Genomic DNA, 23,257 nt, shown 5'->3' on the forward strand with positions numbered 1-23,257 from the left:
TTTACGGGTTGATGTTTTTTGAAGTTTCTCTTTCGCTTTTGTCATAATGAACTGTGCACTGGATGTGCCCGAGTCCATTTAGGCGATAACTGTGAAGAACCGTGAATAATGATGGGCGGATGATGGTTCAAGGTGTGAGTTTTCCCCTCTGTTGGTTTGAGAAATGCATTACAGCAGCCTAAAAAATGTCAACTCGTCACAGGCTGAGCAGAAACTATTAACCAAATGACCGTCAATGTTCTCGTTTAACCTCTTACCCCCCCGCCTTAACCGAGCACATTTTCTTATGTCGCATTTTTAAAGCAATTTTTTACATATTTTTGTCCTTTTTTTGGTCACCTTTTTGTTGTGTTTTGGTGGGTTTTTTTAGTCATGATTTTGTCCTTTTTATTGTGTGATTGTTGCTTTTTTTTGGGTCACTTTTTTGATTCTCTGTTGTGGCTTTTCCATCACTTTTTAGTCGTGTTTTTGTCGCTTTTTAAACCGTGTTGTTTCTACAGCAGAGACTGACTCAGTGCACATATTAACAATACTGCTATGCTTCAGCTCATCAATTGGTGCATTGTGCTAGATTAATATAGGACACAGAAGTAGGGGAGGTACTTCTTTGCCAAAATAGCCTTTAAAACAACTAATCTCTTCAGGGTCTACATGGGGATCCAATAATCATCCAATTTTGGGTAATGTTTTCCAGGTTACATGTTGCACCCACCAAAAAGCATGCATTGTTTTAGTGGCCAGTTTGACAACACTTTACAGGATAAGGATTACTTTCACCCAAATTTTAATCTCATAAACTACACAATACCTAAAGTGATCACTTTAAGTTTTTATGGTATGCATGCAGTTTTTCATTCTTCGCATGACTCCAAACTCATTAGCCTGCAGCTATATCCTACTTTGAATGATGTGTCGTTGCCAGTTCAGTTTGTGTTCAATGAGATTAGAGGCTGTTATAGAGGGATTCACGCGCTGGGGGCGAGTGCCGTTTTTGCCTCTTGCAGCTTTAATTTTTTTTTTTTTTTTTTTTTTTTTTGTTCAGCTTTGTAGAAGTGCACCTTTTTAAAACTTTGCAATAATCGCACAAACATTAAATACCGCGCTCTGTCGCGTTTATTCGTGTTACACAGCTTTAGTTTGTGAAGGAAATAAAGTGGAACACGTTTATACATGAAAAGTAAACTGCATTCCTTTTAGCTCAACAACAAACAGGAAGAACACGTCCCATAAATGTGACAGGCAGCACGCTCAGCCAATGAGGCTTCGGGAGCGCTGTGTGTCGACCAATCAGCGAATAGAAGAAGGGCGGGACGTCCTGTAATATGATGCAAATTCGACGGTCAAGCTTGTTAGTCCCACCTTTTTGTGTTTCCCGCACCGTCAATCAAAATAGAAAAAAAATCGACCCGAATTCACCGATCAACACACTAGCCCGCCTTTGATAAAATAATCATGTTTGGAGTTTAGTAGTTCCGATAACCCGGAGGTTACTGCCGCGTGCACTATGACGTCTACGTAAACATTTAGCGCGACGAAGCGTGCTTCTGATCGGTGAGTTTGTGCAGCCTACAACGGAGCGAGCGCAGTCTTTTATCTGCTTGTGTCCTGCTAACTGGCTAGATATGGTTAGCTAACGGAGCTAGCAGGCTAGCCCGAGAGTTGACAAAGTAAACAGCCTGTGGCCGCAGCCCGCAGAGCCTGCTGCAGGGTGCACGGCGGCCCGCTCCTCTCGCTCACGGTGTGGGGATGTTTTGCGGGCTTTTGTTGAAGGCAGGAGTCGACGCTTATAGAGTTGCGCTGAGTTTGCCCGTCTCTCCCTGCTAGCGCGTAGCAGCATCTGAAACAAGGAGAAATGGCGTCCGCGGACGTGGACAGCAGTCAGAGCGAGTTTCTACAGGCCGCCGGCGCCGCGGACACACAGGTACCACACGATCGGCCTCTGTTCTGTCGGTTTGCAGCGATAGTTTGGATCTGAGAGCATGAAGTTCACACGTTTAAACATTTTGATGGCATGGGGTGAAGCTGTACACTTCCTGTGTTCCCCTCAATAACGGCCACCCACTTGAGCCGTGTAAAACCCGCCCATAGTGGGTAGGACACTAGTCACTGGGGTCGGCTCACTGGTACAACCGGGACGGTGATGTGAGGTCATGGTGGATCAGTGAGAAGCAGGGAATACCGGACTGTGCTTCTCCGTGTGTGGAGATGTTTGGCACCCATCCCCCACTCTCACTTCAAGCCTGTTATCTCCGGTGTGTGCCGAGGTCTGCTACTAGTGGCCATTGTACTTTCTTTACAATGTTCATATTGGAAAAACATCACACGGTTTTCCCACATGTACTTCCACTGTTTGCTTCCATAACTGTGCATATCCCCCAAACTCCACAGTGATGAAGCGCTCTCGCGCTGATGGATGATTATGTGCCAATTGTGTTGCAGACCACAAACATGTCAGCGCTGCAGCTGACGAGCACGGACAGGTGGGAGGTGCTGGCCTCAGGGAAAGAAGACCACGGAGCTGTCCACATTCCAAACTCGGGGATTGTCACGTCCAACGGGCAGTATGTGCTTCCTATCAGCAGTCTTCCCAGCCAGCCCATCTATGTCACCGCGTCTGGGACTGAGGCTGCAGCCAATGGGGTGTCAGGAATACAGTATCAGGTAAAAGTGACCTCAATCGTTCATTACTTTGTAAAAACATGCACTGATATGATATGAAAGGTTCTCTTTATCCAAGTGTACAAGGAGCGCAACATAATTCAGAAACACACTGATAAATGATAGGTCAGTGCTGACTGAGTGTGGCCTTGTGTTTCTTTAGGGGGAGGTTCTGTGCTTTGAGTGTATGTGAGCTGCTCATGGCAGTTTTGTTTTATTGTTTAGATAAAGGTCCTTTTCTAAATGATGCACTTGTGGCCGATGGAAAGAAACTGAACTAAATAGAGCTATAACATTTGAATGTTGGCTTTAGTTCTGTGATACGAAGTCCTGGTTTTATGTTTAATCTCTCCTTTTCCTCTTCAGGTTATCCCACAAATTCAGAATGCAGACGGGACAATTTCTACTTTCTCAACCCAAGGACTGACTGATGGCACAGGGCAGATCCAGCTCCTTCAGGATGGGAGTCAGGGCACTATTGGACTCAGTTGTGCCACAACAGCCACCACGGACCTGCTGACCCAGGCGGGACAGGTGCAGTCCATCCAGGGAGTTCCTCTGACTGGGGCCACAGCTTACAGTGGCTCTATGCCCATGGGGCTGCCCAGCAACATCACCTTTGTCCCCATCAATAGTGTGGACCTGGAGTCTCTGGGCATCACTGGAGCTCAGACAGTCCCTATAGCCACAGGGGTGACTCCTGAAGGCCAGCTCATTATGAGCGGACAGACTCTTGAGGCTGCAGCTCAGGACCCCAAACAGAGCAGTGAAACCAGTGCAGAGTCCTCCCTGTATGTGCCAACCTCCACCAACACCAACACCTCTCTGCCTGAAACCATAGATGGCACCGGGGTCCTCACCCAGGCCACTGCAGTGTCCGCAGGAGTGTCAGACCCCTCCTCCACGGGGAACTTCAACTCCCAGAACCACCTGCAGATCCAGGTCAGTGCGAGCTTTAACCATCGCTCTTCAAATGCTCAGTGAAAGTGAAAACCATTTGAAGAAGTCCGCTTATTGTACCCCTATTGGATCTTTGCTGTAGGTTCCGTCTTCCAGTGCCGGCAGCTTGTCCCAGCCTATTCTGCAGCTGTCGGGGGAGGCTGTGGGACAGGAGCTGACTGAAGGGGGGCAGAACCTTCAGAGTGTGCAGCTAGTCAACCCCGGCACCTTCCTCATCCAGGCCCAGACGGTCACTGCCACAGGCCAGATCCAATGGCAGACCTTCCAGGTGAGCGCTGCTTTGTTTCTCTCACACTTGTGTCCCCGTGTCAATAGTTTGATCTGTATTTGATCTGTGCTGCTCTGTTGCTCAGGTCCAGGGCGTCCAGTCTCTGCAGGGCCTTCAGCTGAACCAAGGCCAGGGCCAGCAGCTGACTCTCGCCCCTGTGCAGACTCTCCCTCTGGGACAGACGGGCCAGGTCAGCCTTCCAAACCTTCAGACGGTCACAGTCAACTCTGCGGTGCAGGCGGGGGTACATTACACTCTGGATGGTGAGGAGGGCAGTCCTGCTGGAACAGGTTAATAGTATGTTTAAAACATACAGTAGCCGACAGTGATCTACGGGATTAAAGACACTAACTTTGTTTAGGCATTCATATCAAAGAGGAACCAGACTCTGAGGATTGGCAGCTGAGTGGAGACTCGACTCTGAACACCAGTGACCTGAGCAACCTGCGCGGGCCTCTGGGCGAAGAGGACCTGGACCTGCCTGGAGAGGGCAAAAGGCTGCGGCGCGTGGCCTGCACCTGTCCCAACTGTAAAGACTCCGGAGGGAGGTGGGTGTTTGCACTCCCTCACAGAGAAATGTCACAAGTTTCACTTTAAAATGTGTGTTCCTGTGAAACAGGGGCTCTGGTATGGGGAAGAAGAAGCAGCACATCTGCCACATCGTGGGCTGTGGGAAGGTGTATGGGAAGACGTCTCACCTGCGAGCTCATCTGCGCTGGCACAGCGGGGAGAGGCCCTTCGTCTGTAACTGGATGTTCTGTGGCAAGAGGTTCACCAGGAGTGACGAGCTGCAGAGACACCGGAGGACTCACACAGGTCTGTGCTGCTCCACATTGTTCTTACGTGACGTATCAGTGCCTCCTGAGACACTTGTTTCTTCTGGTGCAGGGGAGAAGAAGTTCGTGTGCCCCGAGTGCTCCAAGAGGTTCATGCGCAGCGACCACCTGGCCAAGCACATAAAGACTCACCAAAACAAGAAGGGCGTGGTGTCAGCGGCGTCGCCCCCCACCGACACTGTCATCGCGGCGGACGGGACCACCCTCATCCTGCAGGCACACGATCTGCTGGGCGGCCAGGACATCCCACTGCAGCTGGTCACCGTGGCCCCGGGGGAGGTTTTAGAGTAAATCTGTAAGGACTTTTCACAGGGACCCTTTTCTCCTCTTCTACTTGTAACTTTTTTTACATATGAATATATACGTAAATATATATGACAAATATATATATTTTAAGTAAGAGGTATCATGATTTTGGTTGTTTTCGTGCAGTCTTTTTACAGGCGCAAAAACTACAACCACGTTGTTGCTATGTACACATGCGTAAATGGACTTCTTGTAACACTCAAGATTAATCCTCAACTCAACGAAATGCCTTATTTTGTATGATACTCTTGTGTAAAATGCTGGAGGACATGCATGTGTTTTTTTAAGCTTTTGCAGAAAGTTGTTAACGGCAGAGAAGTCAACCTCGCTTAAAACAACTTAAAGCCACACTGCGGAACATTTCAGGTATTCTATTGTACGTCACAAATCTCAAAACAAACGGTATTTTTCACCAATAAAACGCTCATGTTATTCTGTTTTATCGGAGAAAAGTGCCGCAGTGTGGCTTTAATCAATTTTAAAACCCCACTGTTCCACTCTGAGGGGGAAATGGATGCAAGCCGCCTCTTTTCAAAGAGGGGCCACCTCTTCTTCCAGCGTCTGGTCAGTGTCTCCCCCCATCACCTTTTGTACATTTTCTCCCCCCTCAAATCTATATTTTTTTCCCACCTTTTTTTTTTTTTGGGAGCGTTGTCAACTCAAGGCCATGTAATCGCAGGACTTTACCGCCGTTGCCACGGGGACGCAAGAAATCAGGACGGTATTATTTTTGTCAAACATTCCAGTCGGGACGCCAGATGATTGCGAACACTCTGCGGAAAGGAAACAATCATGCCATTTTACTTGTTTTTTTTTGTTTCAAGTCATGTACTCCCACCCACACTTCCTGTTGTTTGTCGCATTTATTTACATGTGTATTCTCACCTCGTTTAGAGAAGCCATTACCTAGTTACCCCCAATTTATTTGTGTATCAACATTTTATTGATTTATTTTTTTGTTTTGTTTTTTATGAATTGCTGTAAAAATCGAATGTTACCTTTTGTAAAACCCTTTTTCAAATGGCTCACAATAAAAATCTGAAACCTTCCCGTTGACTTTTTTTACTCCTCATACTTGTCTCGTCAGGCAGGGGTGGACTAATCGAGCTTTACCCAAATCTAAAAGCTTAATAGAAAAGCATCCAAAAACAAAAATGTGCTGGAAAAGCACCAAAAATGTGACAAAAACACAAGAAAATGTGACGAAAACGTGATGACAAAGCAATGAAAAAACAATGACATGGAAAAAAAAAAAACCTGAAAAACAAGAGACGAAAAAGTGACGAAAACACGGCAAAAAGCCACAAAAAAGTAATGAAAAAGCAACAAAAACTTGACAAAAATGCAGCGACAACGTGACAAAAAGTTACCGTCACTTTTCCAGATTTTAGCTTTCAAATGAGGCGTTGCAGAGTTGTTCTCCAGTCAAGAAGCCTTTTGATTTGGGTAAAGCCGAACTGGAGAAAATGCTCTCGGTTAAGGCGGGTGGTAAGAGGTTGGCATATGTATTTGTGGAAGTGTCACATTTACGCTAATTTGGGCCAGGCTGACCAGAGTCCAGGGCTGTTTTTCAGTCCCAGTCCGCCCCTGTCGTCGGGTAACCTACAAAGTAACAACCATGTAGAACAGCACGTGCAAGATTATTTCTTTTTTTGTTGTGAAGCAAGATGTTCAGTCCTCAGCTCTTCTGGTTAACCAAGATTACATTTGAATTCCTACCATAATAGCCCCCCATGTCCTACAATAATAGCTCATTTCCTGACACTAGCTCCTATTCCCCCTGAAGGTCAGCTGTTAGGTCCCTATGCAGCTCATTATTTCTAATTCTGAAGCTCCAGGCTGAATGGCAGGCAGGGTTAACAGCGTCAAAGGCCTTTATGCCACATGTCCACCCCCCTGGTCCCTCACACACAGTTTGAGAGCCTCATGGCATCACTCAGAGAACTGATGGGCAGTTACTGAAAGTAACTCCAGGCTGCGTACTTCAGAGCCGCTGGAATCAACTCCCTTTGTGACATTTACAGTCGCTTCGCTCACTTCTATCGGCCAATCTATTGTCCACATGGGACTGCCCTGCTAGTTAGAACGAGGAGAGCGTTTAATCAGTGGACGGTTGACGGACCCCTGTGTCCGCGTATTGCTTAGCCCATCACAGAGAAGACATGGGTGACAGCCGAGGGGAAAGTCACCTGCCCTGACCTGATGTGTAAGAGAGGTCAGTGTTCTGCTCCACTTTGACATAATGTGGCAAAGTTCAGAGGAAATGTGTCGATTAAACAGTGACTTGAATCCTGAAATACTATGAATGCTGTTGTAATGACTCTTTGCCACTAGATGTCCCTGTGGAGAGACGAAGCTCCTGCAAAATCACCTCAGCTGCTTTCATGTTTCCTAACCTCACTTTGCCCATCCCTAGAAACATGAGATATTAAAGCTAGAGGTGCTAGAGTTTACTTTTATTGTGAACCGAAATACTTTTTTGTTGTTGCTATAATCAGCTCCACTCGTGCTCCTATAATCACCTCCACCTGTGCTCCTATAATGACCTCCACCTGTGCTCCTATAATGACCTCCACCTGTGCTCCTATAATGACCTCCACCTGTGCTCCTATAATGACCTCCATCTGTGCTCCTATAATCAGCTTCACCTGTGCTCCTATAATCAGCTCCACCTGTGCTCCTATAATCAGCTCCACCTGTTCTCCTATAATCAGCTCCACCTGGGCTCCTATAATCACCTCCATCTGTGCTCCTATAATCACCTCCACCTGTGCTCCTATAATCAGCTCCATCTGTGCTCCTATAATCACCTCCACCTGTGCTCCTATAATCACCTCCACCTGTGCTCCTATAATCACCTCCACCTGTGCTCCTATAATCATCACCTGTGCTCCTATAATCACCTCCACCTGTGCTCCTATAATCACCTCCACCTGTGCTCCTATAATCACTTCCACCTGTGCTCCTATAATCACCTCCACCTGTGCTCCTATAATCACCTCCACCTGTGCTCCTATAATCATCTCCACCTGTGCTCCTATAATCACCTCCACCTGTGCTCCTATAATCAGCTCCATCTGTGCTCCTATAATCAGCTCCACCTGTGCTCCTATAATCTCCTCCACCTGTGCTCCTATAATCACCTCCACCTGTGCTCCTATAATCATCACCTGTGCTCCTATAATCACCTCCACCTGTGCTCCTATAATCACCTCCACCTGTGCTCCTATAATGACCTCCACCTGTGCTCCTATAATCACCTCCACCTGTGCTCCTATAATCATCACCTGTGCTCCTATAATCACCTCCACCTGTGCTCCTATAATCATCACCTGTGCTCCTATAATCAACTCTACCTGTGCTCCTATAATCACCTCCACCTGTGCTCCTATAATCACCTCCACCTGTGCTCCTATAATCACCTCCACCTGTGCTCCTGTAATTAGCAGGTGATGAGCTCCACCTGTGCTTCTACACTGAAGATCCCGCCCTTTTCCACTGGGCTGATTCCTATTGGCTGAATTCGACAATATGGCTGATCTTTTTGGCAGAGTTGGCTCCTCGTAGCTAAATATAGGAACGGGCTATGGTAATATGAGTGCTTATTGGTGTGTATTTTAACTGGACAGGGATGGTCAGGGGTCAGCACCAGAAACTGCAAACAAGTCCATACATTGAGGCTAAAGTTTTAAGGCAGTTCCATTAGTTAAAAATAATAAGATGGATTTCCTGGCCCTCATACAAAAACATAAATGTAACTACCACGGATTTTTAGCCCGAGCTGCAACATTATCTCCTACTCCTAAATCTGATGAATGGTCGCATTGTATTTTGGTTAAGTTGGCTTCAGGGAAATAACTAGTGTGTTGTGACTCTGTTCTAAAAGCAGGTCGCGAAGAGAAAGAGGTCTTGTTTAAAAAGAAAAAAAAGAAGAGGGGGAGGCATAAAGAGTCAAAGACAGTGGACCACTTTATTTGGGAATGCATCAAATACAAAATGACAGGGCGAAGAGTGGCGTGGACTTCCTTCACTTAATTTTAACAGATATTTTTGACCGATGGATTAACCTCTTAACTCCCGCCTGAACCGAGAGGATCTTTTTCCTCATGTCATAAGATTTTTTTTCCATTTTTTTGTTGGGTATTCAACTCATTTTTGTAACTTTATCATTTTTTTTTATCACATTTTTGTCATTTTTTGTCACATTTTTGGTCAAATTTTTATCACATTTTTGTTCTTTTTTTGGTCAAATTTTTATCACATTTTTGTCACATCTTTGTAATTTTTTCGTAAATTTTTTGTGATATTTTTGTGACATTTTTGTGACTTTTTGCCACTTTTTCATCAATTTTTCGTCACTTTTTGTCAATGTTTTCTCACTTTTTTGTCACATTTCCATCATTGTTTTCATCTCAGTTTTGTTTCTATTTTCACAGCTTTTTTCCAGAAGCTTTTGGACTGGGGTAAAGCCAAACTGGAGAAAACGTGCTCGGTTCAGGTGGGAGTTAAGGGGTTTATTGACAAATGTTGTGGAAGTAAAACAGGGCTGCATGATTTTGGGGGAAAAACATGGAATTGCAACTGCGAGTTCAATTAGTGGACATTTTTTCTCACATCCAGGAGCATTAACATTTGAGAGTAGACTTACAAAATGATAAACAATAATCACGTGCATTTTCGTCATATTTGGGAAGAAATGTACGAAGCAAGAGAAACATCCACTGAGAACAGAGTTGAATTTGCAGTAACTCTCCAATGGTGGGCGCTTACCTTCACCGTGATGAAACACTTCTAAACCAAGCAAAGTGTTTGTTTTTTTTATTTGTAAAAAAAATTAGTGGTCAAACTGTGGCCTTAACCATGAAAACCCCATTTCCCCTTGAACACAGCCAGAACCACAACATGATCAGTGCAAATTGTACAGACTTACAGGAAAACAGAGGTACATTAAAAAAAATAAGATTCGACATCCTTATCGTTCAAACACCCGGATTAAGTAAAAACATGAGCCTTACAGAACAAAAAGAGGGCAGCGGTCTTCTCTTCTGTGCAGTAGGCAGTCCAGTGGGGTCAACTCTTTCAACAGAGTGTGTCTAAGCAGTTCTCGGTCCTCTTCAGAGCTCTGTGTGGGCATCTGAGTCAAGAGATACAGTGTGGCCTTTAGTGGACAGTAAAAGAGACAGAAGTAGGAGATTTGCAAGAGCCATAAACTATATTCTGTTCATAAAATTGACTGAACGCCCCACTAAAACAAAGACCGGACTATGATGCAAAATTACAGAATTGAAATTGTTACTGAAGTGAATGTACTAAACTATTTTCTGCATAAAATACTTCATTATTCAAGGCAGAAAGTACAAATCCGTTGAAATAATTGTTATGAAAGATCACTTGGATGACTTTGCTGCTTCAAAAAAACAAAAATTGTGCCTGAATTCCCCTCCTGTACGGCGACAAGACGGGAGCAAAGCTTCTTCCTTGTTACGAATCAGTGGCATTTGACGGTACATACGCACAGCGCCACCTACTGCTCTGGAGTGTGCATTATTGGACTTTTAAAATGAACTAAACATGGCCAATTTTATATTTTGCTTTACAGAAATGTAGTGGAGTAGAAAGTGATATATTTGACTTTCAAATGTGGTGGAACAAAAGAAATAAGTTCTTCATCAAAATACTAGCCACACAAAGAAAAGATCCTCATGAATATACTTTGACTGCAAATACTTACCGTTAGAAACACGTGCAACCATCCTCGCACATTTTAATGCCATAAAAGCAAAGACTGATGCATTTATAATCCGACATTCCACCAAACAGAAGAGTGATCAAACTCAAACTGCATACAATTGCTCCATGTGGGAGGTATGGTAAGAGCTAGGAACGAGTTGCTCCAGCAGCTAACAGTTTATTCATAACTGGCTCTGGCTTCACGGCTTTAGCTTCACTTGAGTTACCTGTGCTCTGCTGTTGCGTGGTGTGACTCGGTGCGAGCTTCTCCTGGACGACGTTTTGTAAGCGTTTGATTTCCTGGTCGTAGTCGCTCCACTCGGACACGATCCTCACAGCCGCCTGCAGCTTGGGCTCCTTCGTCATGGGGTTATTGCACTAGGAGGAAAAAGGCCAAGGTGAGGATCCCACTACTAATCTTACGTACAAGTCCATTATATTATCTTTAAGGACATTTATAGGAGGTGTCCAGTTATAGAAGACTATTATTTTGTATTTCGCATCAGAATGACTTTACTGCAGCGTCAGATTCATAAACGGGACTTGAGTATCTCAGGTAAAACATTTTTATTCTGAAACGTCTTTAAAATACGATCTTTTCGTCTTAGCATTATTTTGCACAATTCACCTGCTCAAGTTCACTTGAGGTAACTGGCTAAATAGTGGTCAAATTCTGTGTCTTTTCTTCTGTCGTCCTGTGCTCATACAAAGTAAATGATTGTTTGGGAAGGAGCAACGTTAATCTGCCATGTTCTTTCCTTCTGTGACTTCAACTTTGCTTAATATAATATAATGCAATACAATTGTAAAAAGGTCTAGTGTTTGCATATATAAAACAGTGTGAAATAGCATGAAACAAATGTAAATAATATATATGTTTACAAAAAGAAAATGTATGTAAAATGTTTCTAGCTATGTTTGTACTACTGTTTAAAAAAAAATTAACTGAGTGGTGCTGCACCCGGTTCAGAAATGCAATGAAATAAAAATGACTTTTTACAGGAAGTGCCTTTCATGTGTAAGAGTGTGTACAATTATTAGGTTAATTGATGAGAAAAGACTGTTGCACTGGTCCTTAACACCGCCCTCTAGTGGACAAAAGCTCTACTACCGTCCCAGCTGCTAAATAACCAAAAGCACGATGAACCTAAAATGGTCTTTTAATGCTTTTAATGGCATTTTAATGCCCTGAAATTATATTTTTAATGCATGATTGCAACAAATCCAAGTATTGGTTATTTCTTTAGAAATTGCCCTTATAGAGGATTGAGAGGAAATTAGATATTTAGGAAGTAAATTGGAAACAATAGACTAACCTTTGTGCTAAAATTGATGGAAATGAAAGAAAACTTGCCTTTTTTCATTCAGGACCATTTTTGTAGTTTTGATTAAGTGATTGCATTAAAAAATCAAGCCAAAGTAAAATGAAGGGTAATGCATGCTGGGAGTCAAATGCACTCCCTGATTTTGTCACGAGTCATTGAATGACTTTATTACCAGGTCGATGGTCTTGGCGCTCTTCTTGGAGTGGTTGTCACACCACGTCTCGCACCACAGCCACTCCTGAGGCAGGGACTTTATGGGCACCTGGTGGATCATGTTGTTGGGCAGATCCTGGAACCCACATCGAGCCAATGTTACGAAACAACAACAAAAATGACAGGGTTTTCATAGTGTTTGTGATAAAGACTGGTGTCAGACCTGGTCCAGGTTGGACAGACTGTTGGGGTCCTGGCTCAGCCCCTGGTACTGCCCTCTCAGTCGGTCTCCTGCCGCAATTTTACGGAACTTCTTCAGATCCACCACGTACAGAGCACTGCAGGGATACAACAGCAATTAGAACAACTCATTTTACTTTACTGTACATAAGTATTCAGCCAGCACAAGTTTCATAGTGTAGGAATGCTTGAATAACCCATAGGTATGTGGGTAAAACGCCTATCCACATTTTAACGTGCATTAAAAATAAAACAAGACTGAGAAGACAGCACCAAACTTCAAGTAATAGTTCAGATGTTAGTTTGTCTGTACCACTTCAGCATTTCAAGCTCAGAACCTATTCACTCTTCATTATGGTTGGTTGCTGCACAGAACAGTAAGCGATGTGTACATAAGTTCGGACGGACCTGATGTGGTACTTGCGTCCCGCTAAGTGGCTGGCCCAGTAGCCAGACTTCCAGAAGCGGTATCCGTCCATCTCCCTCCTGCTCTCGCAGAACGGAGTGTACCCATAGGGGGCGCCCTCCAAGTCAAAGTCCCGCAGCTCCTTCAGGTCCGTCCGCACAATCTGAAACGGGAGTCGTAGAGCTTTAGGTTCACGTTGACACATGGCAGCGGGATCCGAGACTCCGGACCTGGTCTGCGTCCACAAACAGGATCTTGTCCACGGCCAGGGGGAACAGCACGTCCAGGAAGAGGATCTTGTAGCCCCAGATGATCCTCTGCTTCTCCGTCTGATGGTGCAGCCAGCGGGGCCACTTGTACTGCACCAGCTCGTACTGGAAGCCGTACTCGGAGGCCATGTGAGGGATGAACTCCTGACGGGACAGGACACAACAGGAAGCATCCGCATTTACACTGGGGTTTGGTAATATCGTCAAACACATCTTTATCACACTTTGCTGCTTAGAAAACGAAATGATGAAACAAAATATCCAGCAGTTTAGTTTCCTGATTTTCCAGAGAGCTCCTCATAAGTTCCTCCCACCCTCTGCTCTCACTCCCCTTTGCTGTGCAGCCGTTTCAATACAGAGGTGAAGGAAAAGAGTGTGATCTGTGTGGCTGTAGTGAAGCTATGACAAGTACTTTTCCTTGATGATGAAAAGATTAAGTTTAGCAAGAGATCCAGCTGTAAGGAGAGCATTTCCTGGATACGTAGGACCTCAGGAGGAAGCTTCAAAGATTACTGAAAGATGCGCTAACGGCTCAAAACACCACTCCCGGTCTGTTTTTGATGAGAGAACAACAAGCTATCTTTAAGTGAGATGCTTTTGTCTGGTTTTTGAGAGGACTGAACATTTTACAACCAGTTTAGGCAAAATATAGTCAAATTTAGTTATATTTAGTTATCTTTAGCCTGTTTTTATCGTGATCTAGGCCTGGTGGAACCTTGTTGTGAATAGTTTGAGAACCTCTGAACTATAGGAGTGAAATACGCTAGGGAATTCTCAGAAAACCAGCCACATAAAACATTCAACGACAAAATGGCAACTTCATTAGATCATCTTTCTATTTTGCCATTGCTCTTTTAGCAGCTAAAAGAGTTATTGTTTAATGCCATGAAAAGCCGATTATAAATTATCATTTGGAGGGAACAAAACAGACTGAGCGAGAGTTGATAAACGTGTGTGAGAATTCCCACCTTAAAAGTTGGCGACAGGTAATTCTTGAGGAACCAGAACTTGACAGGAGTTTTGGTGTGCTTCAGCACCGACATCATCATGATCCTTTAAAAGAATCATCAGAGTTATTCATCATTTGGACAGCGTTATGTTTTCATTTACACAATACAAAAGCCAGCGTACCTCAGAAACCGCTCGTACAGATGTCCGGACGCCAAGGAGAAGATGTTGATCACGTCGTCCTTGTCCGGCTTGGGCTCGTCTGCTTTGCCTCCTCCAGTGAACCCTCTGGAACAAGCACACAGGGCTGTCTATCTGTCTCTGGCCGAGTTCAGACCTGATATTTCAGTGGCCTCAGCTCCACATCTAGATCAGTCAGTGTAATCTCGACAGTCTCGCGCTTCAGTACCTGGTGAAGGAGTTCCAGAAGCCAGTGTCGGGCTCCTCTGTGCCGTCGCTCAGCAGCTCCTCGTTGAACTTGTCCGGTTTCTTTTGCACCTGTTCGACACATGATTTTATGTTAAATATCAAAAACAGGGTTGTAATTAAAGGCACTAGCACAACCTACAGAAAAAGGTGACTAAAATATATGAAAGAAATTGGCTTTTCTTTTAAACTAAAGGTTTGTAACAACATCTCCAGTTTCCGCAGCTCCTACAGACTCCAAACTTCCCAGGCTTGGACTTCACAAGAGTGTGAGCATTTGAGGGATTTTTTTAATATTTTAGTCCTTGCTGGATTTATTGAGCTTTGAACCCACCAAAATAAGGCATAATAACCGCTCAGATGATAATTTAGATCTTTAGTTTTGAATAAGATAAACGACTACCGGTAATAAATCAACAAAATAAAACCATACATTTGAACTAGGCTTGATGCATTTTTCTTAAAAGTTTCGGTAACACTTTATATTAAAGAGACTAGATGCAAGTTGTTGTCATTTTTATACTCACTACTGCCACCTCAGGTCTTACGCGTAACTGCAGGTTCTATACTAAGCTCATGCATGAACACCTTTTTGAGTGACAGACCTATTCACCACAACTGCCGCTAAAATCTTGCACTGAGCTCATTCTACACATTAGGACATTGCTGGAACATGTAGAGGGAGGAAAATACATAATTTCTATATTTTTATAGCAATACTAAGTAACTTGTATTACCCCCAGAGGGACTTCGGAAAGAAGAAGATTTATTAAGGTAAACAAGTGTTAATGGAATTATTGGGCGTCTTTCATCTCCCCCTGGTGTCTCTGGCTGGAAAACCACAATCGCAACTTTCCTGCCACCGCTTTGCAACGGGCAAAGCTAACTGCAGGCTAGCGCCACTTAAACAGTATTTACAGGTTTGATTGAAAAAAATGATCTCCATTGTGTAATTGGATGTACAATATCCCTCTCTCTCCCTTCGCCTTTTCTGTCAGCGTAGTATTTACTCTCGCAGACAATTAATGAGTAAAAAAAGCAACTTGCTACGACACCTGCAGTGGCGCTTATGGCCTCTAGGGGCATGAGTTAGTACTGCTTTAAACTCCCTATAGTCCACAGTCATATTGAATAGTTCTTCACATATTCACTTATTCATTGTTAAGTAGTTATTAATACTTAGTCACACTTAACTAATGAATTGTTCATGTTGAATCAAGTGTCAATTCATCATGTGTTAAGACTAAATAAGGTGCAGTTGTCAAAGTGTTACCGAAGTTTCAAATCAATATCTCTAAATTGCTTTTTTCCCCCCTACTCACCTGCAGCGCCTCCGATAAACTGACCTTGACTTTGATGATTCGACTCTTGAAGTTGTTGAGGACGACCACGATGTCGTCGGAGTCTGCTGGGGAGTCTGTGCCGTCGTGGCTGAAATTCAAAACAAATACGGCAAACACGTTTATCCCTCGCCTTTACAGTGTCGAAATGTATTAGAAACGCTGTGACAATCTGCTTCCCAGTGACATGATTTGAAGTTATAAATATGGTTTGACATAAACTTGTTCAATCTACCAATGTTTGGATTTGTAGCGCTGATGTGAATTCACCAAAAGCATGTTTAAAATAGGAGGTTTCTGGAAAGGCCTGAAATAAGTCACTACGGTGCTCCATTCTGCAAAAATGTCCACTCTAAAAACGAAATGAAGGCATCAAAGAGGAAAAAACAATCCTTACTCTGTGATTATAAGAGTTTTCAGTGTCTGCAGAGTCTTCACAGTCACAGCTCAGGGCGTTAGCGTTACCGTCCGACACCCTAAAAGACGTACTCACCTATAGATTCTGTAGATCTCATCGGAGCGCCCTTTCCTCAGCTTCAGGATGTAAGCGCCGGGATTTGCCTTCAGCTGAAAGTAGCCCTATCGTGGCACAACAGATGTTAGAAAGCTGCTCGGAACAACGATGCTAACGTGAGGAGTAGGAAGAGTCTCACCAGGTTGGCCATGACGATGGTGTCCACAATGACGGGCTCCGACGCTGTTCCTAAGGTGAACTGCAGACCTCGGGGCGGCTGTCCGGAGCTCACGTCGAAGCAGTGGCCTTCCAGCAAGAGGTGCTCCAACTCGTACTCCGCCGCTATTATCGTGTCAACCTGGAGAAGGCGGTGAAATCAGGAGGATTTAGTCTTGCCCCAGAACACAATACTATATGCCTGTGGCTTAAAGCGAGCGGCCCACACCTCCTCCAGGTAGATGTTGTCCAGGTCGTATCTGGTGCGCACCGACTCCACCATCCAGCTGTCCGGGGTGTTGAGGTTCAGCGTGAACAGAGGAGACTGGGGCATGTCCAGGAACTTGGCCATGGGTCCTGGGGAGAAGCTGCTGTCGGCTTGGAACACCACCTCCGGCTCCAGCACGTAGCGGTAAAAACTGACGGGACGTAGAGGAAATTAGGTTATAATTACTGATTATTATAAGAAGCAGACACAGTCCCTACATTTAAGACTAGCCTCAAAACGTACCTCTTCGAATTAGCTTGTAATCAGGTCAGTTTGGTAAAGCTCTGACCCTCAGCCTGAAGTAAAGCTGCCTGTGGGAAGTACGGTCCACTGAGCGCTATCCTCTTCTTCTTACTGCAGACTTTATCTTATCATGATACAATATTTAATTTATCTGTAGTCTGTCCATCACTATTCACATGGTGTCTCCTGTCCCACCCCCCCTCGGGAGTGCCTGTCTAGATCGAACGGAGGAACCTGGGTGAACGGAGGAACTGGCATTCTGGAATCTGAGGACTGGACAGTCTGTGATCTTGGCCCGTCTGCTGAGGGATCCTTCGGCCCTGGGTCTCTATAGCCTGTCCGTCCATGGGAGTGGTTCTCTCCTTCTGTGGTTCTCCCCAAGGTTTCTCTTTTCTCCTGCCGGGTTTTTGAGTTTTTCCTCGCCGTGCTGGAGAGTCTAAGGACGGGGGACGCCCACGCCGCTCGTCGCTACCTCCTATTGGACATTATATTTGCCTGGATTCACCTGAACTTTTAATTGTCATATTTATTGCTCTGTTTTATTGCCTTAATGTTTGGTGCAGCCCTTTGAGGCGGCTTCTGTTGTGATATTGGGCGATACAAAACCATTAAACTTGAAACTTAACCCCACATTTCTCAATAAACAACAGATTTTTCTCATATTTTTCTGGGGGTTGGCTTTGGGGCTCTATGTGAGGGTTTGTCAGAGTGAAGAAAAAGCCCCAGTGACTCTCCACGTGCCCTTCAATGGCCTTATATCACAGACATGAGCTCCTGATAGCCCGTTCCCTCACCTTTTCAATGGCATTTCGGACAGTTTGGATTGGCAGTTCATGAAGACCCGCAGGTTGACATTTACCAGCTGCTTCATAACCTGGGGAGGCATGGGGACAAATGTTACGGCCCGCCGATAACAATAAAGCTGAAGTGCGGAGCGGTACAGGCCAAACAAATAAAAACTGGGTTATTGCATTCTTTTTTTATTTTTATTAACATGGCAGGGCAGGGAACTCACCAGCAGGAAAGGGGCCAGTTTTTGAGCGTCTCTCGTTACGGGGTCGACCACGGCGACGACGTCAAAGTACACGTCTCCCTCTTTTGGGCGGATCTTCACTGCGCTGATGTGAAAAGAAGAAAAAACAATGTTCTGTGGTTCCAAATCGGTTTGCTATATTAGAGACGGGTTATTGAAAACTATTGTTACTAAATCTAAAGATGATTTATCCGTAAGGTAAAGGAGAATTGTCTTTTTTTCCTACAAACTGGATTACCTTAACGCTGTTCCCTCGTCAAAAACAGACCTGGAGTAGTAGGACTGGGTTTAATTAATCAATTTTAATATATTTTCCTTTGAATAGACCAATATCTATAATTAAAAAAACTGAAATCGATCCTTTTAATACGTCTTTTTCCCATCATAATGTCCTGTTCCTTCTTGCATTTTTGTTTTGGTCAGGTCATGTTAAATAAAAAGTACATGGGTTCAGTTCTTAATGTAAATATTCATATTTTTCACTCATATTTTATTCATATTTTTACTAATGCACAAACTTAGTTTCCATTTGCAGCATTAGTTCTTCTGAGAATGTCTACCATATCCAAGTTAAATTGGTGTAGCGTGATATCCTTAACTGAACTGAAAATCAATCGAATTGAATCAATTTGGGAAATCCGAATTAATACCCAGCCCTATGGAGTATGGAGCCCTATGCACTTCATTCACGCATTCATGGTTGTTTCTTCTTCTACTGTTCGAGCACTTCAGTCTGTATTTCCTTGTGTCAGTTAAAATCCCAAACTGTCCACTACTTATTTGAAGCCCATAATCTGTTCTCAAAGCCATGCTGTAAATCGAAACTGAAAGAAACTTTTCACCACGTTAATCTCACTGCTACCTACAGGGGGAGCCCCAGCCCCAAGTCTTCCCCTGCTCTCGCACATGGTTTCAAATTATAAAACGGAAAATGTCAATGCTGAAGCGTCAAAATAATGTTTTTAAGTCTATAAAGCCCTATAGGCATTATGTCCACATGAAAGTGGATTCTAGTACTTTGTTATTCTATACGTTCATCATCCTGTTTCAAATACATTTCATTAGTGATATTTTCTGTCAGATTACAACAATTTTCATAGGTGCAGTTGTGTCCTATTTGATTTTAAATATCACAATGTTCCTTTATTAATTGCTTTGCAAATCTTATGAAGTAAGTTTGTGGCCTTAGTAATATTGTATTTGGGAATTAACATTGCTTTGCAAATAATGAAATTTGACTTTCTGTATAAATCTTGCAAAAGAATTTCAGATAAAGCTTCATTACTCTAACAATAAACATTGTAACACATGTAAAAATGTAAGAAAAGCTTTCCTTTGACGTACCAACATGAAAGGTAGTTTCACCTTCTTTAATAGTAACAAAAAACTTGACTTGAGTACTCCTCGGTACGTGTTCGAAACACTGCTTTATACATTGTATTGGCTTTACCTGTAGCGGTCATCTGCAAAGCCGTACTCCACTCTGGCCTCTCCTTTGGGCTGAGAGGAGAGCAGAGCGTCCACTTTCATCACCAAGTCACTGGCCCTGAGGAGCACACGGTTCATTAAAGTTAGCTGAAAACATAATAGCGCTAACACCAGCCTCTTACCGGTCCTCCTCGATTCCAAATTGCTGCACTTTGCTCTTGATCCTCTCCCCGGACGTCTTCAGGATGATGCTCTCCAGAAGCAGGAAGTCGTCCTGATTAAAGACCTCCTCCTCCTCCAGAGGGCCGATGATCTGGAGAAAGAAAGGCAGCGCATGAGAGCAAAACAGAAGTGTTTCCAACTGAGAGGGAACTAGAAAAACGCCAAAACAGGCGACAAAAAGTGACATAAACAGTGAAGTGACAGACTTACTCGTCCGTTGCTGATGACCGCCCTCTGTCCCTTCTTCAGTTTGAGAACGTCTCTGCAGAAGGCGGCGTGGGACAGCAGGAAATCATACTTAGAATCCTCATAGGCGCTCTTGAACAGTGGCATATCCATACCCTGCAAAACACAACATACCGGTTTGCCTTAATGAGTAACAAAAAAGTATAACCAATTGCAAAAAAAAAAAAAGAAAAAGGAATCTTCTTACCCCAACTGCAAACTCCCCGATATCCGCCCCCTTCCCCAGAGCCGCGGCCGTCTCCTCTTTGGCCAGCTTGGTGATGAAGTTCTTTGCGTTGTTAGCCGACTGCGTTTGCATAGCTGCCCAGATGGCACGTGCCACGCGGCTCGTCTCCGCGGAAACAGGGGCGGACGGGTTGTTGATCATCCCCAGTCGGACGTTGTTGCTGGATTTCTGTAAAAGACGATAAAGAAAGAATTGCTTTAGTGTTTTGTTGTTTAGCTACGTTTTTGAGACTTGGCTGTGGTTGGTTAAAGAGGGGGTATTATGCTTTTTTCAATCACATAGCACCAGTCTATATCACACTACAATGATGACCAAACCTTCTGTTGGTCTGTAAATGCAGTAAATTAGAATAACTGCCTTGTATAAAGTTGCTCTCTCAAAATGTCTGTAGTGAATGTCTTGAAATAGGCCTCTGTCTCTTTAAGAACCTCTGACCCTTTCCGACACGACCCCTCCACACGCTGTCTGTGGCATCCAATGTGCGCTGGCTGACCACGACACTGGGGGCCGCCATTGCTGTAGTACCTCCATATCCCCACTAGGCCCCCATTGAAAAGCATTGGAGTTTAGACACCTTAAAAACAACTTTAACGCCTGGTTTCAATTTTTTTAACACTAGACTAGGCTAGGTAACGCTGGGTTAATCACAACATATGAAACCAGGCTGGTTTTCGTAAAAAGAATTTTTGAAATCTCGTACTTAATGAGGCTCGGATTGTTAGCATTGGAGCAGCGCGAGCTACACGTCACGCAAGGGCGGAGTCTACGGTGAAAATCCCGCCCGTATCTCCTTTTTAGGAACATGCTTCGTCAGAGCTGGGGAGGGGGAGTCTGCAAATGAATTGCCCCACGACCGTGGACATTATGGTAAACGGGGAGGAGTGAGCAGAAGAAGTCCATTATTTTTTACAGTCTATGGTGGCATTAGTGGGGAGGGGGTTCTGCTGAGGAGCAGTGGTTGGTTACTCGGCTGGTGACGAAAGCTCGGAGGCGTCTCCAGGAGGTGGGGGCATTTCTAGGAGGACTCAGGCAAACCTGTCCCTAAAATGGCCGCCATCAGAGTTTTTACAGATTACTAAAAAATACGTGAATGTGCCAAGGCAACACTTCAGGCATGTTTTTAATGAGGGAATGACATAATAACATGATGTAAAGCTTGAAAAAGGCGATTTTGCATAATACCCCCCCTTTAAAAACGGGGTGCACTTGATCCAATCAGCAGCAGACAATGTATTTAATAATAATAATAAATAAATGTATTTACCATGTGTCTGATGGCATCATAGAGCAGCTTGCGTCCGGACGGAGAGTCAAAGTCAGCCACCACCCAATAGGTCACGGGACGGATGTAGCCGTCATCTGAAAGGTTTGAAATATAATCAAAAAACAGTGACGTCTTTAAAGTTTTACCATTAAAATGTGCAAGATCTAATCATGCTCCTAAATTCTAGCCAGATATTGAGCATGCAGAGTTCAAACTGTCCGCTCAGGACGGTCAACAGCTCCACTACTGCTATACAGTGCAGTTCTAAATCTACTCATGCATTACCAGTGCATGCTAAAAGACTAAATGAAGAATCACTACATGTTTTTGGAGCGCCCTCGGAAAGAGAAAGCTTTCACTTTGGAGTTCCTGATGCAAATCGATGGCACTGCAATGAACACACTTTGAGCGTGAAAATGCTCAGGACAAAACTGGGTGGATTATGGGCTTTAAAAATGATAAATGGTAGAAGTCGTAGAAGAAGAAACAACCAAAGTGAATAGAATTACTCCAAAACCGTCATTATAAAGTGAAATACTACTCCAGGTATGTTTTTGATGCCGTGAATTTCGAACAAATCCTCGCCCAACCAAAAATAAACTTCCACTGATCGCTTTTCCGACTTAAATGGCATAACATAGATTATGCACAGGCAAACCAAGTATCCGACTCTAAGCATCGTTTGCCACACATAGAAAAAGTAAGTTAAAATGAAGGAAGCGCTTGATTTCGACACAAGGGGATGTGAGGAAAGACAAAATTACCATGTTTGTTGGTAGAAGTGAGGCCTGAAACCGGGAAAATTCAACAGCACACAAAGAGGAAAGAACGGACAACGGGACAATACATGAGGAGGAAGTATGCACACACATTTATATAAAAGGCTAAGAAAGCACTCTTTAACCTACGCACCTTTCTTTGTCATGTAGTTCATACTGTTTGCAATAGCGGTGTTTTTCTCCTTCACGTCCAGAGTCGAGAATCGAGCGTAGTCGTCGATGAAATAGTTATCTGCAAAGACACACATTAGAATGAGCTCTTGATCCTGCTTATGAAATGTGCTATAGAAATGAAGCTGGGTCAGATGGGACCTCTGCCCCGCGCTCACTTGTGTCGGACAGGTCCAGGTAGGCCCTGTTCGTGGACAGCACTCTCGGGTTGATGCGCGGGACCACGTTGGGCTGGTTCATGATGTAGTCGATGACGTCGTGATCCGTGGCCAGCTCGCCCTGAGAAGGAAACAAATTCACAAAGTTTTTAAAGGGACTTCCAGAGTGAGAATTTGTATCCTCCTATTTGACAGAAATGAATCCAAATCACGCCACTTATACAGCTCTGTGCAATGGGTTCAGACAGTCTCATTTTCATCATACTCACTGCAGGTGAATAGGAAAACTTTCAAGCGGTACTGAGTAACTCTTGCCCCTAGAGGCCATAAGCGCAACTGCAGGGGTCGTAGCAATGCGTTTTTTTTAACGTATTAATTGTCCGTGGGAGTAAATACTACATTGACAGAAAAGACAAAGGGAGAGAGGATATATTGTACATCCAATTACACAATGGAATCTTTTTTTTTTCACTCAAACTTGGCTGTAAATACTGTTTAAAGTGGTGCTAGCCCACAGTTAGCTTTGCCCGTTAGCCTGTTTGTGATTCCATGAATGTGTATTGGTGGCTCCGACCCGATGGCAGCAAAGTTGTTATTGTGGTTTTCTGGTCAGAGACACCAGGGGGAGATGAAAGACCCCCCAATCATCCCATTAATACTTGTATTACCCCCAGAGGGACTAAG

General features: G+C 44.1%; 2 protein-coding genes across 5 annotated transcripts in view; one reads left to right on the forward strand and one right to left on the reverse strand.

The window, feature by feature from the left end:
• The first annotated feature begins 1,344 nt into the window (after positions 1–1,344).
• Positions 1,345–5,747, forward strand: LOC306976407 (transcription factor Sp3-like). Of its 3 annotated transcripts, none has more exons than XM_079574326.1 (8): positions 1,345–1,921; positions 2,440–2,661; positions 3,025–3,600; positions 3,701–3,886; positions 3,972–4,149; positions 4,248–4,434; positions 4,506–4,702; positions 4,775–5,747. In XM_079574326.1, the coding sequence occupies exons 1-8, from the start codon at positions 1,853–1,855 to the stop codon at positions 5,011–5,013; spliced, it is 1,854 nt and encodes a 617-aa protein (XP_079430452.1). In that variant the 5' UTR covers positions 1,345–1,852; the 3' UTR covers positions 5,014–5,747. The 3 variants fall into 3 exon arrangements, with proteins under 3 accessions (XP_079430452.1, XP_079430451.1, XP_079430450.1); XM_079574325.1 differs by having other exon boundaries at positions 1,346–1,921; positions 3,972–4,176; positions 4,263–4,434; XM_079574324.1 differs by having other exon boundaries at positions 1,347–1,921; positions 3,972–4,176.
• A 4,119-nt stretch (positions 5,748–9,866) lies between these two features.
• Positions 9,867–23,257, reverse strand: part of uggt1 (UDP-glucose glycoprotein glucosyltransferase 1) — a 38,632-nt gene continuing 25,241 nt past the window's right edge. Inside the window, exons 18-40 of one of the 2 annotated variants that reach the window (XM_079573848.1) lie at positions 22,574–22,694; positions 22,378–22,476; positions 22,230–22,253; positions 21,466–21,560; positions 20,163–20,369; positions 19,940–20,071; positions 19,690–19,820; positions 19,530–19,625; positions 18,062–18,164; positions 17,841–17,920; positions 16,765–16,954; positions 16,519–16,677; positions 16,359–16,444; positions 15,872–15,956; positions 14,509–14,597; positions 14,283–14,387; positions 14,120–14,204; positions 13,113–13,295; positions 12,885–13,045; positions 12,460–12,574; positions 12,256–12,372; positions 10,986–11,136; positions 9,867–10,162 (exon numbers count right to left, since the gene is read on the reverse strand). In XM_079573848.1, coding sequence (XP_079429974.1) covers positions 10,143–10,162; positions 10,986–11,136; positions 12,256–12,372; positions 12,460–12,574; positions 12,885–13,045; positions 13,113–13,295; positions 14,120–14,204; positions 14,283–14,387; positions 14,509–14,597; positions 15,872–15,956; positions 16,359–16,444; positions 16,519–16,677; positions 16,765–16,954; positions 17,841–17,920; positions 18,062–18,164; positions 19,530–19,625; positions 19,690–19,820; positions 19,940–20,071; positions 20,163–20,369; positions 21,466–21,560; positions 22,230–22,253; positions 22,378–22,476; positions 22,574–22,694 — 2,634 coding nt within the window. In that variant the 3' untranslated portion in view covers positions 9,867–10,142. The remainder of the gene's footprint in view (positions 10,163–10,985; positions 11,137–12,255; positions 12,373–12,459; positions 12,575–12,884; positions 13,046–13,112; positions 13,296–14,119; positions 14,205–14,282; positions 14,388–14,508; positions 14,598–15,871; positions 15,957–16,358; positions 16,445–16,518; positions 16,678–16,764; positions 16,955–17,840; positions 17,921–18,061; positions 18,165–19,529; positions 19,626–19,689; positions 19,821–19,939; positions 20,072–20,162; positions 20,370–21,465; positions 21,561–22,229; positions 22,254–22,377; positions 22,477–22,573; positions 22,695–23,257) is intronic. The other variant, XM_079573849.1, reaches the window with a different exon arrangement.

This window comes from Gobius niger (assembly GCF_951799975.1).
Source record: "Gobius niger genome assembly, chromosome: 16".
NCBI classification, from domain to species: Eukaryota; Metazoa; Chordata; class Actinopteri; order Gobiiformes; family Gobiidae; genus Gobius; species Gobius niger.

Coding starts and splice junctions, on each gene's coding strand:
- LOC306976407 (XM_079574324.1), top strand. CDS start 1,853: ATGGCGTCCGCGGACGTGGACAGCAGTCAGAGCGAGTTTCTACAGGCC. Junction 4,177..4,247: donor GGGCAGTCCTGCTGGAACAG/GTTAATAGTATG, acceptor AACTTTGTTTAG/GCATTCATATCAAAGAGGAA. Junction 4,435..4,505: donor TGTAAAGACTCCGGAGGGAG/GTGGGTGTTTGC, acceptor CCTGTGAAACAG/GGGCTCTGGTATGGGGAAGA.